Raw genomic sequence first — 17,868 nt, 5'->3', positions numbered from 1 at the left:
AGTGTATGACACTCTCCTAAGTGTGCGTGGAGTCAACAGGGCACGTGGAACCCAAATTGAAACCCTAACCCACGTCCGGTTTTCCCTCTAACCACCAACCGGCAGATTTGTCTACAATCCGCCCTCAGTTATATTCTCTTACTGTGTACTAACCGCCCTCCATTGCCTTACAACCACCCTCACAACCACCTTTTTTTACAATCCGCCCACCCAAACACCGCTATATATACCTGTCTTACTTTTCTCTAGGTTTGCCGAATTTCCCTTCTTTACGCCTCCCTTAAGAAATTTAAAAATAAAATCCGTTTTCTTACCTGGCTCGCTGATGCGACAATGGCGACGTCGAGAAACAAATCGAATCGCCATGCTCTTTGCACGTGCCGCGTGCCACCACCATTGATGTCGTCGTCGCCTTCGTCGTCGTCGTCGTTCGCATCATCAACTGCTTCCAGTTTCATATCTAGCTCCTCCTCTTCTACCTCCGCTGCTTCACTTGCACGCTCCATCTCTCCGACACGAGTGAACATGTACAGTCACCACCATCGCCAGAACAACCTTCAATCTTCGTCTTCCTTGCGTTTTTCTATCGATCGTCCAATCTCTCCCAATCGTTCGATTTCAGTGAAAAGGCACACCTCCAATGCTAATCCAGTGTCCAATCAGAAGAGAACATGCTCGTGTTCCCCTACGACTCATCCCGGCTCCTTCCGGTGCGCTTTCCACAGGGCATTGATGAGGAATAACCATCACAACAGCCGCACTCAATCAGTGTCTTATCACTCAAGTACTGGATTGAACTTTAGGCGATCGGCAATGACGAATTCGCTTGTGAGGATTGGAGGTGTGGAAGGAGAATTAGTAAAGAGAGCGTTGTCGGCTCTGATTCGTCCTTCTTCGCATCATCTGCGTCGTCGCGCCGCATTCGAGACGAGACCCAGCCGGCTTTCCGTCATGTCCAAAGCCGGAGATTAGTGAATTCCCCTGCTCCTTAGTTTCGAGAATTTGAAGAATTTTGATCAGTTTGAATCTCGGTTTCGAACGCCCAAATTTTGATCTCTAATGTGGTATTTCTCGTAGATGAGGCCCTCTTTGTAAAGATCAGTATGAGTATGCCGATGGATATTTTTTTTTCTAAGTGTAATGAAATTTTTTTGAAGGATCCATTTACTGAAATTTTTAAATATGTGACGTAGAATCTAAAACTTCAAATTCTCATCCATCGAAAGTTGAGCCCTTTGCTACAGGGAAAACCGGTTCCGGTGTGGCGGAGCCGGGAGCTTAGACCCCAGATCTTTTGAATCCACCCAATTCTATCGGCCACCCGAAACATAAATATGTAAATATATTAACTTTTCCTAAATCAGCGCTGCTCGGAGCATCTTCACTTGTTCGATGGAAGTTTTTAAAAATAAATATTTTTTCTCATTTTCTTTGTAAAATAATTTGAAGAGTATCTATATATATATATATGAAAAAGATTTTAATTAAGTTTTTATGAAATTTTTTATTTCAAAAAAAAAGGATAAAATTTTTATAGGAAATTATTTTATTTTTGGACAAGAATTACAATCGTTCTATAATGTGTCTCATAAATCCTCTGTAGACGGGTAAAGATTCGTTTTTAATACCCTTAATGTCAATTACCATGCGGCATTATTCATAAATGCAGGTAAGAACTGACAGGCTGTAGAGCTAAAAAGGGAAATGAATAAAATTAATTTATTACTAAAGAGAAAAATATCTAATGTTTCTCTGAATATGCAATCTAAAAATTTTTATATTCTCTCCATACTGCAATTTATTTATAATTTTAAATTTATTATTTATTTTTTTTATTATAATTCTGTTTAATTTTATTTTATTTCAAAAATTTCTCAAAATATTTTTTAATATTTAATAAAATTTAATATTTTTAAAATAAATATAATTGAAAAATTAATAAAAAAAATTATCTTAATAAATATAACAAAATAAAATGAATAAAAATTGTGGGATAAAAAGAGTATCATTTTATATTTAAGGATGACTCTAGATAAAGTAAATTATTTTATTATAAATTAATTTTAAGTCCAATTAATAATTTTAATATTTGAATTCAATTTATAAAATTCAATTTAAACTATTACAATATTACTTCAATTTTATTTTCATTTTAAAATATATTTTAATAACTTTATAAAATATTTGAATTATTTTATATTAAATCTTAAACTAACCCATCATCTAAATTCACATCAAATTTAATTATACAACACTACTTATCACGATACCTCAATAAATATTTAAAAACATCTAACTCATTACCATCTAAATATCATAAGGCTATTTTAGCGCTAATGCATTATTAGTCTTTTTTTTTTCTTTAAAAATGAATTATAAAACTGCAACATGCAGCAAAATAGTAAAATATAATTAGATGAAATTTTAAAAAAAATATAAAAAAAGACTCTGATGTCGAAGATTCTATTTTGCTAATTTATCTGTCATAACATTAATAGAATTTAATCGAAAGAAAAATAGTGAAAGTGATACAATAAAGTTGAAATAGTATAAGCCGAAAATCTAATATCTCAAAAGATATAAATAGATAGTTGAAACAAAACATAAATTAAAATAAAATAGTAGAATAAATTTTACAGATCACATGACAGATATTTGATTAAATTATCAATTAATTTAGTGAATAAATAAAATTAAATTATAGATAAAGATATGATGATTATGAAAATTGGTAAAATTAAGAGATTTATAATACACGATATGCTCAATTAATAAAATATTTATCTCCTTGTGAAAAAAAAATTGTTATGAAATTCCCAAAGCTACTGGTAAGATAGGAAAATATATATTTTTAAAAACAAGCACAATTGCAGATTTTTTGGGGGTATAATATTAGTTAAATGGGTGTGATAGCAGCAGGGCTTGAGACAACTGAGAATTGGACAAAAATTGGCAAATTTATTTTTCGGATGATACAATGTAAATTGAAAAGGGCGTCCAATAATTGCGTAAACAATGTGGATAAGGATGAGATACAGCTGCTGCTGCTGCTTCTTACCACAATTGTAGACAATCAGTTGTCTTTGTAATTTTGTTCCTTTCATCATTTGTCCATTATTTGATAATTGAATTTGAGGTGCATGATGATTCATCAAGAATTAATAATGATTCATCAAGAATCCATAATGATCTGGGCACCACTCTGATCTTTGTAAACATGGTGGGTTGATCAGATTTAATTTAAAATTAAATCGAATTAAATTAAATAAATTAAAAATTAAATTTTAATATTTATAAAAATTAAATTAAATTAATTTTAATTAAAATTAAATTAAATTTAATCGATCTAATTTAATTTCGATTTAATTTGATTGATTTAAATTTTTAATAAATTTTTTATTTTTTATATGTTATTTTTAATATTTTAAAATTTAATTAAAATATTTTAACTTTAATATGATTTAATTTTTTAATATTATTGAAAATAATATATTATTATCATTAATCGGTTCGATTTAATTTTTTTAATTTTTTTTCTAATTAAAATTGAATCGAACTAAAATAACTAAAATTTTTAAAATTAAAAATCAAATCAAACTGAATCGAAATAAATGAAAAATCGAATTAAATTTTCAAATTAATTTAATTTGATTGATTTTTTAATTTGAATTAAATACTATTAATCTCAAAATATCGATATGTTTTTCGATCGGTGCACTTTTTTAATTAAAAATTATAATTTAATTCTCAAAGTTTAACAAAAATATTTTTATTATGCAAAATTATAATAATATAAAATTTTATACTTCATATTAGTATTCTCTATTTTTAAAATAAGAAAATTTATAACCAAATAATTTATTTTATATTTATTATATTAATATTTAAATTTAAATATGAAGAATTATTTTTTTTATAAAATTAATTATAAAAAATAAAAAAATTATATACGAGTGTATTATATACTTGCATTTATGCATAACTAGTATGGCAATTTTCCATTACAATAGAAAAATATTTGAACATATCATATAATAGGAATTTTTAAGAATTCAATTTAATTTATTATTTTTATCAAATTTTATTTTTAAAAACATGATAAGTGATTTTTTCTAAAAAAGAAAAAGTGAAAGAATTTAATTTCTTTAACTAAAAAAATATTTTTTTAAAAAATAAAAATATATTAAAAAATAGTGTAATGAATCTACCATTTCTCTATGATTAGTCTTAGGTCTTGGGTCTTAGGTCGAAGAACAATGGGGTGGGGTCAGTTGAATGATGAATCAGAAATGCAAATGGATGCACACATGTATTGATGGAGATGGAAATTCAAATTCAAATTGAAGTTGAATACTTGATTTTGGAATGTTTTCACCCCTATCCAATTGCTGATTCAGATTCTTCTTCATTATCTTTTAAGGAATTGATTATTTATGTATATATATTCTACTAATAAAATATAATTAAATATAAAATTTATTATCATTTTAATTTATTTATTAATTAATTATATATACAATGCATATAAGAATTTTTCTGTCTTATAAATTATGAACTCAAACTCCATTTGTTTTATTATAAATATTTTGCTTTAAAATATTTTTTATATTTTTTTAGTATTTAATATATTTAAAAAAATTAATTAATAAAAAATATATTTTTTTAATATTGTCAAAATTTTTTATTTATTTCGATATATAAATGTTAAGAAAAAATAGTTGAATAAAAATATTATAAGAGTAGTGAAAAAAAAATAAAATTAGACAGATAAATGAGATGAGATAGTGAGATACATGAAATTCTTGGATGTCGTAATCATAAATTGAGCAAACACCTGAGCTTTTATTCTCAGTAGGCAGACTGCTTGCAAACATCATTGACCGTTTTATACTTGTGGTTATGAAAAGTGTCAAATGATCTAAGATGCCAAATATAGTTCTTAAGGCAGGAAGTAGGCCACCGTGGGTGGGATTAGCAGCCGCTGCATGGGTCCAGGTGGCTGCAGGGAATGGCTACAACTTCCCACTCTACTCAACTGCGCTCAAATCGGTGCTTGGGTTCAACCAGCAACAGTTAACAATTCTTGGAGTGGCTAATGATATTGGAGAGAATGTGGGTTTGATTCCTGGTATTGCCATCAACAAGTTGCCTCCTTGGGCTGTGCTCTCTGTGGGTGTCGTTTTTTGCTTCGTGGGGTATGGGGTTCTTTGGCTGGCTGTTACCCAAACTGTCCCTGGTTTGCCTTATTGGCTGGTGAGTTGGAATTTGAAACAATTCATCATTTTTTTTCGTTTATCCTATTATGAACTTGATGGTTTGAAATGATCCTTTGATTGTATGGTTTTAATCACTGAAACTATATGCAGTGAATGCTTAGTTACCTGACCTCCATGTGGTCTAGTTTGTTTATTTTTAGTTCTTCTCCCCCTTTATTAGGTGTTGATTTGAAATTGATCCCATGGAAGTACTGAACCCAAAATTAGTATAAAGTTGACCCAGTGCAAAAATTATTCCACAATTGTGGTCTCTCAGAGGGTTGATGCATGCAGCTTCATGGCTTGAACTGTCTAAATTTAGGAGTCTGTGTCCTTTTCCTGCAAATTGATAATACCGGAAAAAAAGGATTAATTTTTTCCTGCAATTTATATATATATTACTCATATTAAGTTTGGCAAATCAGGAGTTAGATATACAAATTTTAACCTGGGACTACCCTGTCACTCTAGCTTCTGCACAAGCTCTTTGTAAATCTTCCTCCAGTTAATTGTAACTTAACTTCTTGGAATTAGGAATATATTCATCACCTGCTAAGTTAAAAACAACTTAGGTTTTCTTCATCACATTCTAACTTACAGTCAACCACTGTAAGCTATTTAAACTTCAACCTTCATTAGTCCAAACTTTAGGCGATGTCCTACTCCCATAATGCATAGAAAATGTCCATCAGTCCATTTTCTAGGTTACTTATGGATAGCTTTGCTGGCTATAATGTTCTTTTGACTTTTAAAATCTACTATTTGAGTGATGAGAGTACTAAGTGAGCACTGGTAAAACCTCCAGAAAATAATTGTGCAACTCATTTCTTCCCATTTCAATGCATTCTTATCATAAAATGAGTTAGCAGAATTAAAATATTCGTAGAGAAAGCTCGTGTGCATAACCTTTTTTTTCTATTTCCCCTCCAAAGTTCTCTTGTTATCTCATATTCTGTTTTCTTGGTTTTATATCTTTGTTTAAAGTGATCCACATTCACCCCACCAAAGAAAAGGCTTCTTTTTTCGCAAGCAAATGTAGAAATAGTAGAAAAGAAAAGCATGCAGACAGTATGGCAGTAACTGTCTGTAGCTGTTAGTTGTGGTCTATTCCTACAAATTTGCATTCTTTTCTTTTGAAATTCCATCTACTTATTCATTGAACATTTTCAATTTTTTCTGTGTTCTTTCCACTATTGTCATGTCAGTTTTGCAGATTTAATTCTTGGTTGCAGCATGCCTGTTTTTGACATTACATTTTATCACATTTGTGCTTGTAACCTTTTCTGACATTGCTGTTGCAGCTATGGCTTGCGCTTGTTGTTGCCACCAATAGCAATGCGTGGTTTGGCACAGCTGTGCTTGTAACCAATATGAGAAACTTCCCTCTCAGTAGGGGTACTGTTTCTGGCATTCTCAAAGGTTATGTTGGAATCTCTGCTGCAGTTTATACTTTGCTTTTCAATATGGCACTTGGTGACTCTGCTTCAAAGCTTCTGTTATTCCTTACACTTGGCATTCCAATTATATGTCTAGCAATGATGTTCTTTGTTCGGCCTTGTACTCCAGCTTCTGGAGAAGACTCTTCTGTTCATGTACATTTTATTTTCACCCAAGCTGCAAGCATTGTGCTTGCGCTTTATCTTCTCATATCCACCATTATAAGTGATGTGATTCCTTTAAGCGATACTGTTTCATACGTATTAGTGGCCATAATGGTTATCATTTTGATGTCTCCTCTTGCAATTCCTCTCAAAATGACTCTTTTTCCTGCAAGGCCTGGGAACCATATCCCAGCAACTGATTCTTCAGATCATCTGGTTTTGGCAGAAGGTGAATCGACCTCAACGGATGCCTTGTTGACCCCATCTCCATCAGCTTCATATCTTGGAAGTTTTCTTGATAGTGAGGATGCTTCAGATATAGAAATACTTCTTGCTATGGGAGAGGGAGCAGTGAAGAAGAAAAGGAAACCTAAGAGGGGAGGATTTTAAATTCGTTGAGGCTTTAATCAAGGCTGATTTCTGGCTTCTTTGGGTGGTATACTTTCTTGGAGTTGGTTCTGGAGTCACTTTTCTCAATAATTTGGCCCAAATTGGGCTTGCATATGGTCTTAATGATACAACAATATTGCTTACTGTCTTCAGCTTTTGCAATTTTGTTGGCCGTCTTGGCTCGGGTGCTGTTTCCGAGCACTTCGTCAGGTTTTTTCCTCATCCATTTGAATCTTGTACTAGGATGGAATATGAAAAATAATTATTTCCTTCAAATAAGAACCATGATTGATTTTTTCAACATGCAGTCATAATATTTCCAACTTTACTAGATTAGATATTGTTTGCAGGTCGAAAACTATTCCTCGAACCGTGTGGATGACTTGTGCACAAATAATCATGGTTGTGGTATTCATTCTATTTGCATTAGCTCTTGATGGTATTCTTTTCGTTGCAACTGCTGTGATTGGTGTCTGCTATGGCATTCTGTATTCTGTAGTGGTGCCAACTGCCTCTGAGCTTTTCGGCTTGAAACATTTCGGCATAATTTACGCCTTTATGTCACTGGGAAATCCTATTGGTGCACTTCTTTTCTCAGGGCTACTTGCTGGTTATTTGTATGATGCAGAAGCTACTAAGCAAGGAAGCTCTACCTGTGCAGGTCCTGATTGTTTCAAGTTGACATTCCTGGTTCTAGCCGGCATCTGCGGGTTAGGCACCATCTTGAGCATAATCCTGACCGTTAGACTACAGCCAGTTTACCAAATGCTTTATGCAGGAGGTTCATTTCGTACACCTCAATCGTCAGGTCGTTAATGAGCAGAAAGTTATGGCCGGTATGTAATGGAAAATCGAGACATGCCTATTTTGCAGAGTTTATAGTAGCAGAGTTTAGGTTGGAACTTAAATTGTATTTGTGCCTCTGTTAATCCACACACCAGATGTATGCTTAAAATCCTCACCTGAAATGAAGCTTATAACTTCAATATCACTGTTTTCTATATTCTGTTGCCAATTGAAGTATAAAAGGGAATGGCTTGTTTACAGATTTGATAAAGAAATTGCTGCTGCCAAGATATCAGAAGAGTAGAATTGATTCATTGAAATGGTAAATTTTTCTGCTTCTCCTTTACCAAAAGAGAAGAGAGATACAATATTTCACTACATATTTGCATACCTAAAACAATCAGTCTTCTTAGAAAGAGACTAACACTACTAATGCCTTCTTTTCTGGCAAAGATAAAGAAAGATTACACCATTCAAAAGCAAGGGGAGACAATCTCATTGCTGAAACAGGCTCTGACCCTTGATGCCAAATATCTGACCCACCACTAATGGAGAAAGAAAAGAAAAGAAAATAAAAGAAAAGAAAATGTCTTCTTAAACACACAAACAAGACTCTCTGGTGGAAGAACCCAAAAAATCTCTCTCTCACCATTAAAATTAAAATCAAGAAAGAAAAACATTTGGAATTAAGAAAAGGAAACTAAAGATTAATTCATGTTGGTTTCAGATTCTGAAACATGGTATCCCACCTGATCTCTTCAACACCAGTTGACCAATACCCATCATCATCACCATCCATCTTCGCCTCTTTGTGAAGATCATACACCACTGGACTTGAAAAACTATCTAATCTAGGCCCAGAAACCACCACAGGACTTCCATTTGTCAGCAATAATCTCCCTTGATTAGCCAGCATCAACTTCTTGTTCCTCTTCAACATTGCTCCTCTCCATCTAGTAGCATAACCAGGCCTTGGAACAACAACAAGAGCCGATTCTTCGCGGCGAGACCATGCTCTTATGTACTTAGCTAGACATCTCTTTGTCCTCTTAATTGCAACAAGAACTCTTGTCATGGGATGTGGGCTAGCTCCTTTCTCCTTCCTAGCAAGCTTGAGGATCTCCAGCCTGTGTTTGGCTATTGATATCCCCATGCTCTGAAGAAACTCATGGTTAAAGTAACCTATGTCATCTTCTTCAAGCTCATTGTGAGAAAAAGCAAGGCCATACTCATATACAAGAGAAGGCTCAAGGCCAGTTTTTGCTAGCCAAGAGAACCAATCCATGGCTTTGAGTGTGTGATGAGGTTGAAGGTCTAAAAGAAGGTGGTGAAGTTGCTAGAGGAGACTTGTTTTGCTTTTCTTTTATAAATTGGCTTGGTGGTTGAATCTTGAGAGTGACTAAAGAAAAAAGGAAAGAGGATGTGGGGTTTGCTAGGTGAGGTTCCCTACAAAGATGGGCTAAATGGGTGATCCTTAAGTAGGAGTGAGGCCTAAGAATTGTTTATGAAATTACAATACCATCAATCATGGCATGTGAAAACAGTAGCATGTGGGGACATTCTACTTGTCTTTGTATGTAAGGTGAAATGTGAGTTGTTATTGTCTTTGTGGAGGAAAGTGGCTAATTTTGGACTCAAATTTCAAACTTGGCAACCCTTTTATTAAAGTTTGATTATTTCTTGGTTAGACTAAAAGCAATCCCTCTTGCCATTCACTAATTTTCCATCCAAAACAAATTCTTCTAGCTCGCAGGCGGTTGTATATATTCAATTAATCAAATTCTTCATTCAATAAAGCTACCCTTGCATTGAGGGCGCTCCTCTGGGCTTTTGTATCAGAAGTTTGACTACAAGGGAAGCTTGCTTGCTTTCTTTCTTTCCTTCTTTCTTTTTTTTCTCTAACACAAGAATAATTAAATTATATGGCTAATATATATGCTTTTTGTTTTCTGTTTTTAAAAGGATGAAGAGTATAGAGAAGTTTTTCCACATTGACTTGTGGTTATGCTTTTCTTGGACAATGGAAAAAGTGGGAGGCTTAGAAAATATTTAATTTATGTGTGAGATGAGATTGACTTTTAATTTAATTTTGATTAGTTTTTGTTTAATTGTAGTAGTTGTTGTCTACCATTGCTAGTTTATGGTATGATTAAGCTTAAGCAAATATATATCATGTAAGCTGATCATGATCTCTTAGTTTAACACTTGAGCTATTCACATCAAGGCCTATTTTATATAGTTTGGTCATATAGGAAGAAAGCATTCGGTCGATTTAATTAAAAATCGAACTGAATTGAATAAATAAAAAATTAAAATTTTGGTATTTATGAAAATCAAACCAAATTGATTTTAATTAAAAACTGAATCGAATCGAACTGATCTGATTCAATTTAACTTTATCGGTTTAAACTTTTAATAAATTTTTTATTTTTTATTCTTTATTTTTAATATTTTAAAATTTAATTGGAATATCTTAATTTTGATATGATCTAATCTCTTTATATTATTGAAAATAATATACTATTATCAGTTCAGTTTTTTTAATTTTTTTATTAAAACCGAATCAAGCTGAAATAATCAAAATTTTTAAAATTAAAAATCCAATCGAAGCGAAATAAATTTGTAAATTAATTCGATTCGATTAATTTTTTCGATTTGAATCGAATACTTTCCTCCTCTGATCACAACTGCTATACTAAAAAAAATATCCACTTAATTATATTACATCAAGTCTAATTTATTGATTTTTTATGATGTAATAAATTCATTAGACTCAATAAAAAAATTTTAAAAATTGGATTTCAAACATTATCAAGAAAGAAAAAGGTCATATTAAGCTTGACTTTAATTTTATTCTTTTATATAAATTGATTAGTTGTGGTGTACCATCAAGAATTAATTACTTTTTTGTTATGTTTGTAACATAATTAAAACTTTAATTACGTTATTAATAGGCTAATATACTGAGTAAGACCGTTGACACATGCACCATTAATATACTATAAATTAATAAAATATTAACATTTCCTTATTAAAAAAATAATTTCTTATTTTTCCAATCTCAACTTTTCAAATACTAACATATATTTTATATCCATTAATTGAAAAAAAAAATAATTTCTTATATTCAAACAGTAATTAATAATTTATCCATTAATTGAAAAAAAAAATAATTTCTTATATTCAAACAGTAATTAATAATCATGCTTGCTTAGACATTAGACACACTAATTAATCATCACAGTCACAAACAGCATGGCTGCCTTCGTAAATATATATCATCCCTTCTTAACTGTCCCTCTAATCATTTGCCCAACAACAGACTCTCAAAAATGATAATTATTATTCTTACCCAAATAATATATATAATTAATTATTAATAATTATCTTAATATATTTTAACACATTTAATATAAATTAGTGTAAATATTATGAATGAAACTGATGATTGCCGCATCTTTTACGTCTGGAACAAGATTGGACCCTAAAAAAATACATACTCAAAATCGGATTCTAAAAAAGAATACAGACCCAAAATTCATTAGGCCTTTCTCAAGGTGAACTAACTCTACATTGTCCGTCTCAGCCCAATCAGGAAGATCAGGCTGGATAAACATCACACGCGGGCCTATCTGAAGGAAATTTAACCCAGTGATATGATAAGAGGATGGAAAGCAGGCCAAGTCATTTTACAGCCCTGTGCGTATGCACGCCGGAGGAAATACGTGAAGAGGAATTCTGACACATTCGTACGTACGGGCATAAATGACAAAAATAGGTGGCACTATAGAGAAGCGGTTAGGCGTCACCAGCAGACAAAAGAGAATGTTTTCTTATCTATTGAAATTTACACAATTACTGTAAATCTTATTTTTTGAATCTCAGAATAGAAACTAATTTTTATTTACAAATATTTATTCAATGTTGGCACATGCAAATGCAAGGGGTTTTGTTTGGTAATGGAACACATTGTCCTGCAGTATATTTTGTCTGAAAAATGAATCTATATCAGATGTCTTATCTATGGACTATGATATTAGACCTCCAAAATCCCAATACGTTTTGCCACATTCACATGGCTATATCAATTGCAATGTTGAAATTGATTGAAACTTCAATCGGTAAATGGTAGGGTTCACAGATGTGGACATGTGAATTGTGAAGTGAAACACACCCACTTCTCTTTTATTATATTCCTAATTTAGCTATTAGGAGAGGGAGAGTTGAACCTTCCTAATTTCATGACACATCCCTTTCAATAAAAAAGTTAAAATTTATCCTTGTAAAATTAAAAATATTAAATTTTATTTTTTATTAAAAATATCACTAAATTATTATTAAAAAAATTAAATTTATTTAAATAAATTTAAATAAATCATATTTTGAATTTAGGGAGAAAAGAATGATTGTTTTGGTACTAAGATTTTCTTTTTCTTGTCTTTTCCTAAGCTAAGCCACATGAATCAATGTATGAAAATGGAACACATCCCACTCGATTCAAACCTTTTCTAATACATATGTTTGGATGTTTTTGATACAAACAAAACTCAAAAGTTACTTTTTTTTCCCTTTTTTTAATTTTTTTTTTTTATATGAAATCAAATTTGTATAGGATGATAAAAGAAAAATAACAAGCATCCCATGTTTCAAGATAATGGAGCAGCATTAGATATTTAGATTGATGCCACTCGTGATGGGTATTTTTGGCAACTGTTCAGATCCTCCATTTTTACATAAATCTTCAAGCAATGATGATGATCCATTTTTTTTTTCAAAATATATAATTCAAAAGTAATTCTAAATCTGTTTTTTTTTTTTATCATGAAATAAGATTTGCATTAAAAGACACACGGTGCAACAAGGAATATATGAAATACAAGCCAATATGACATATTCAAACCCACGTCCCAATATAACTCCATCCCAAACTCATAAGCAAGCTCAAGCCTACATACAGCTCGCACAATTCAAAATGCATGCTATCTGAATCACGAATACTGAACTACAGCACTGGCTCTACTGTAACCGTAGTCTGTAAAGACAAAAAAAATAGCCATATCAAAGCAAAACAATACAACCACATCATGCATACTCAGAAAACAACACCAGAACAAATCTAACAATTCACTATACCATATATGGAAGATTAAATTTAAATAATCTCAATAAAAAATAAATAATATTGTGGTGAAATCACTGAAAAATTAAATCTAATAGCAATCAAACAATCTAAAGACACAATAAAAAAGGTCAGTATCGCCAAACAGGTCGAAGCAGCACAACGAGAAAGGAAACTCGATAAAGCTCACGAGAAGCATGGATTGCCGAAAGCAGCGGCAGGCTCCCAGATTATCAGTGATGAATAGCCCTTATTCAAATAGAGAAACATCCTAATATTCAAAAATCCAAACTCATAAGAGATTAAAACCAAACAATTCATAAACAAAACACAAATAATATACCTACTCCAAAAATAGATTAAAACTCACAAAGAATTATATAAAACTATACAAGAGTCGAGGGAGAGGAAGCGGAAGCCTCCGCTTACCGGCCATCACACCGATTGCTTCTTGATTTTTCTTTCACTCTCTTTTCGTTCACATCTTAATTCTTTTTAGATCTATTTATTTTTAGTTTTATATTTTTTTTAATATATATATTAGAAAAAACTAATTTATTATTTTCAACAAACTCTAAGTTATTTTCAAAATTTAAGAATTTTATTACCATAAGTAAATTTTATATACATAAAGTTATTAACATTTTTTTCTTTTTTTAAAAGAATTATAACTAAATAATAAAAACATAAATTAATTAATTAAACAATATGTTCAATATATAAGTTATTTTCCTGAAATAAATTGAATGTTAATATATCTGTTTTCTAGTTTGTAATGGCAGATGCGACCGTAATTAAATAATAACTAATTAATAAAACAACAAACTTATAAGTGCAGCAGGAAATTCTTGGACTTAAATGTTTGTTTTTTTTTCAATTAAATTGAAACATTCTCTGCAACTCTCACATGATTTTTTTTTTCTTAAAAAAAAAAAAAAGAAAAAACATTTAAGTATGGCTGCTTGTGAACCCAGATTGATTGAAGTGCTTGCATTCTTATTCTTTTGTTTCTGATGAGTATCAACGTTATCAATCATGCCAAAATCTAAAGATTATAATGGTAAGGCTAAATTATAATATCAATAATTAAATAATTTCACATTTTTTATTTTAATTTAAATATTAACACAATAATTCAGAATTTCAAGAATAAAAATTTTATATGAATTTTAAAAATAATTTTAAAAAAATATTTTGTAATTTAGTCCGGCTTTCACTTTCGAATATGTGATTTATTTCGATATTTATGGTTGAATCTTATATCAAAATAGTATAATGTGACATGAGTTTTATTAAATATAGGGTATTTTTAAAATTAATAAAAAAATTTATTCTCTTGATGATATTCGATATGAATTCGAATTAATCAAATTAATAGATTTTCTAATAGAATGATACATACTAAAAAAACATTAACATTATTATTAGAGTATAAAAAAAAACCTATTTTGATAATTTTAAAATAAACTTGTGAATTAGTAACGGCTAAATTATATATAAATTTTAATTTGTAAATAATTAATAGATGATAGGACTACAAAATTTGAAAATTATCATGAGTAGCAACAAATAAGGTTTGATCAACCAATGATGAAACTGCAATTGTTTTGCAATTGAAGCATTGATGGATAATTAAAAAAAAAAAAGAGATGAGTAATGATGAAATTTTGCATAGAAATATCACTTTCAAAATTTCAGACTTTGAACTAACAACTCAAAGCAAAGCGAGTCAGATTTGGTGGCGATGATGTTGAAGAGAGTGAGCAATTTTATAATCGAGTTAGAGAGGAGAGTATACTTGCTAGTGGGAGCCATCTCATTATCTTTGCTCACCTAATTTCTTTAACGTAATTTTTTTCAAAATTATTGTTTTTTTTTTAATTATAATAATATATAAATTAACTACTATAATTTTATTTTATTTTTAAAAAAATTCTCAAAACATCTTTTTATATTTAATAAAATTTAATTTATTTAAAATAAATATAATTAAAAAGTTAATAAAAAATTTTATATTTCTAATAAATAGATAAAAATTATGAAATTAATTTATATGTAATTAGGGTTTGTTAACGGATTTTTTTTTTTTTTTATTAAATGCATGCGCATGCAAATTGCAATGTCCACATAATAATAAAAAATTTTAAAAAATTATTAGTATTTTTTTTATTTTTTTATATCTTATTAAGTGAGTGAATGACTGCTACAATTTCTTTTTTTTTTTTAAAAAAAAAAAATGTGAAATATCAAGAACATAGAAGTATGGCCCTCATTCCTCCGTCACATGATAAGTTTGGAAAATTATTTGAGTTGTTCAAGTGTTGTTAGTTCCTTCGCTTTTTTAATTTTGAAATTAGTATTAAGTTTTTTTTTTTTTTTTTTTAACCAATACTCATTGTATAGCTTTTAACAAGATTTTTAAAACTATATATATAAGTTAATTTTATAAGTTGAATAAATTTTTTTATTTAATTTTTTAAATTTAAATAATTTAACCTATTATCCACATAAATATAATTAACTTTATATATATTGATGATTTATTAAATTCATTTTTTTTCTATATCTAAATAGTTTATAAAAATATTAAATAATCTAACCATTACTTGTAGTATTCTTTTAATTTAAAATTTATTTTTCATATATTTAAATAATTTAATATATAATTTAATTGCATAAATAAAAAAATAAATAAAAATAACTATCATTAATTATTATTAAAAAGCAATTGTGAAAAATAAATATAAATAACTTGGCTTATAAATATTTTTGAAAAGGAAAAATATTAGCTTATAAAATTTTTAAAAAGGAAAATATTACGAAAATTAAATGCAATTTTTTTGGATTAAAATAGAATAAAATAATTTATTACTATAAAAATAATATTTAAACGTGCAATTTTATTTCATCAGAATCACTATCAAATTCTTAAGTTTATAGAAATTTGATAGTTCATTTTTATATTAAAATTATCGAAATAAAAATACTTTTATATTTTATAAGTTATTTAGTAATTTATTAAAAAATTAAGTGAATTTATTTAAACATTAGTAAAAGGACTAAATAATATAGAAATTTAAATTTATAATTAAATTTATACTATATTTAAAATTATATCAATTAAAATAATAAATATTCAATATAGATTAATAATATAATTTTCATCAATTAATAATTTTTTTAAAAATTTAAAAACTTAATAATAATTTTTTTTCTCAAGATAAATTATCTAAACTAAATAATTTAAAAAATTTTACAGGCCATTGGCCCCTTAATCACACCCTGGATTAATGATAAGAGCATATAAAAATTTAAAAGGCCCAAAATTAAAAAAAAAAAAAATCAAATCTAAACTCAAACTAAATCACGTAAATCCATTAGATAAACAGACAAACAATATGCATGTGTCGACCACCACATTAATTTCTCCACCGTAATGATGGCATCTATTGAAACACCGCCGCAGACAACTAATACAAGAATAAGTACAAAACAAAAACTATCACTAAACTAAAAAAGAAAAAAAAAAAAAAAAAAAAAAAAGTAACACAAAATTAAGCAAGAAAAAAGCCAAAGGCGGAAGCTTTTGAAATAGAAATGATAATTCACACAGCGCCACAAAAAAAGTAACGTTGCAGAGTTCAACCACGTATATGAGAGTGGTAGTCATCCAATATCTGAAATACTAATATCATTAAAATTTTTACAAATAACTAAAACCCTTTCCGACCTTACCATTCACTCTCTCTTTCTTTTTCTCACCTCGCCGCAACCTATATCTATGATATAGATTTGTATTAATTTATTTATCAATTTTGATATATTGCATTAATTTTTTTATATATATAAAAAATTAAATAATTTAGAGGAAGGTGATTTACATAGGTACTAAGGTAATACACTATATATTTAGAAATTTTAAATGACATGAAAAATAATTAAATTTCAAAATTAATAAAACGAAATGAAATAAATTATATATATACTTCTATTCTTTACATCCTTAAATAAAATTTTGAAAGATTTTGTGATTAATTTTTATTTATATTATTTATAATATAATACATTATATTATAATTAGAGGCGGACAGTATTTTAGTTTAAATTGAAAATATCGAACGAGCTAAATTAATTTAAAATTTTATTTCAATTTTTTATTAATTTTAATTTAATTTTTAATTTTAAAAATTTCGATTATTTCAATTCGGTTTGATTTTGATTAGAAAAAATTTAAAAAAATATAACCAAATCGATTAGTGATAATAATATATTATTTTTAATAATATAGAGATATTAAATCATATTAAGATTAAAATATTCTAATTAAATTTTAAAATACTAAAAATAACATAAAAATTTATTAAAAATTTAAACCGATTAAACTGAATTGAATTTAATTAAATCAGATCAGTTTGAATCGATTCGATTTTTTATCAAAATAAATTCAGTTTGATTTTCAATAAATATAAAAATTTTAAATTTCAATTTATTTAGTTTGATTTGATTTTAAATCGGATTGATCAAATAATTACCTCTTATTGTAATCCAAAGAAAAACTCCTAATACATTTATTTTCCCACTAAACTCTCTCTTGAATTGATATATATAAAAAGAAAATCTACTAAAAATGATATAAAACTAAATAAATTCATTTATTTTATTATTTTACATTACATTATTTTATATTTATTAAATAATTGTTACATGTGACGATGGA

At 28.7% G+C, this 17,868-nt stretch overlaps 2 protein-coding genes and 1 pseudogene across 2 annotated transcripts; 2 read left to right on the top strand and 1 right to left on the bottom strand.

Moving 5' to 3' along the window:
- Positions 1–205: 205 nt before the first annotated feature.
- LOC110626102 (uncharacterized serine-rich protein C215.13) lies at positions 206–1,185 on the top strand. Its single transcript, XM_021771845.2, has one exon. It carries the CDS (start codon positions 334–336, stop codon positions 970–972), a length of 639 nt encoding a protein of 212 aa, XP_021627537.1. The 5' UTR covers positions 206–333; the 3' UTR covers positions 973–1,185.
- A 3,621-nt stretch (positions 1,186–4,806) lies between these two features.
- LOC110626777 lies at positions 4,807–8,234 on the top strand (annotated as a pseudogene).
- An 88-nt stretch (positions 8,235–8,322) lies between these two features.
- LOC110626778 lies at positions 8,323–9,491 on the bottom strand. The gene has a single exon (XM_021772854.2). It carries the CDS (start codon positions 9,315–9,317, stop codon positions 8,745–8,747), a length of 573 nt encoding a protein of 190 aa, XP_021628546.1. The 5' UTR covers positions 9,318–9,491; the 3' UTR covers positions 8,323–8,744.
- Positions 9,492–17,868: the final 8,377 nt, after the last annotated feature.

This window comes from Manihot esculenta, chromosome 11 (genome assembly GCF_001659605.2).
Source record: "Manihot esculenta cultivar AM560-2 chromosome 11, M.esculenta_v8, whole genome shotgun sequence".
NCBI classification, from domain to species: Eukaryota; Viridiplantae; Streptophyta; class Magnoliopsida; order Malpighiales; family Euphorbiaceae; genus Manihot; species Manihot esculenta.
The sequence above is the reverse complement of the archived record's forward strand: the minus strand, read 5'-3'. Positions and strand labels throughout refer to the sequence as shown.

Coding starts and splice junctions, on each gene's coding strand:
- LOC110626778 (XM_021772854.2), bottom strand. CDS start 9,317: ATGGATTGGTTCTCTTGGCTAGCAAAAACTGGCCTTGAGCCTTCTCTT.
- LOC110626102 (XM_021771845.2), top strand. CDS start 334: ATGGCGACGTCGAGAAACAAATCGAATCGCCATGCTCTTTGCACGTGC.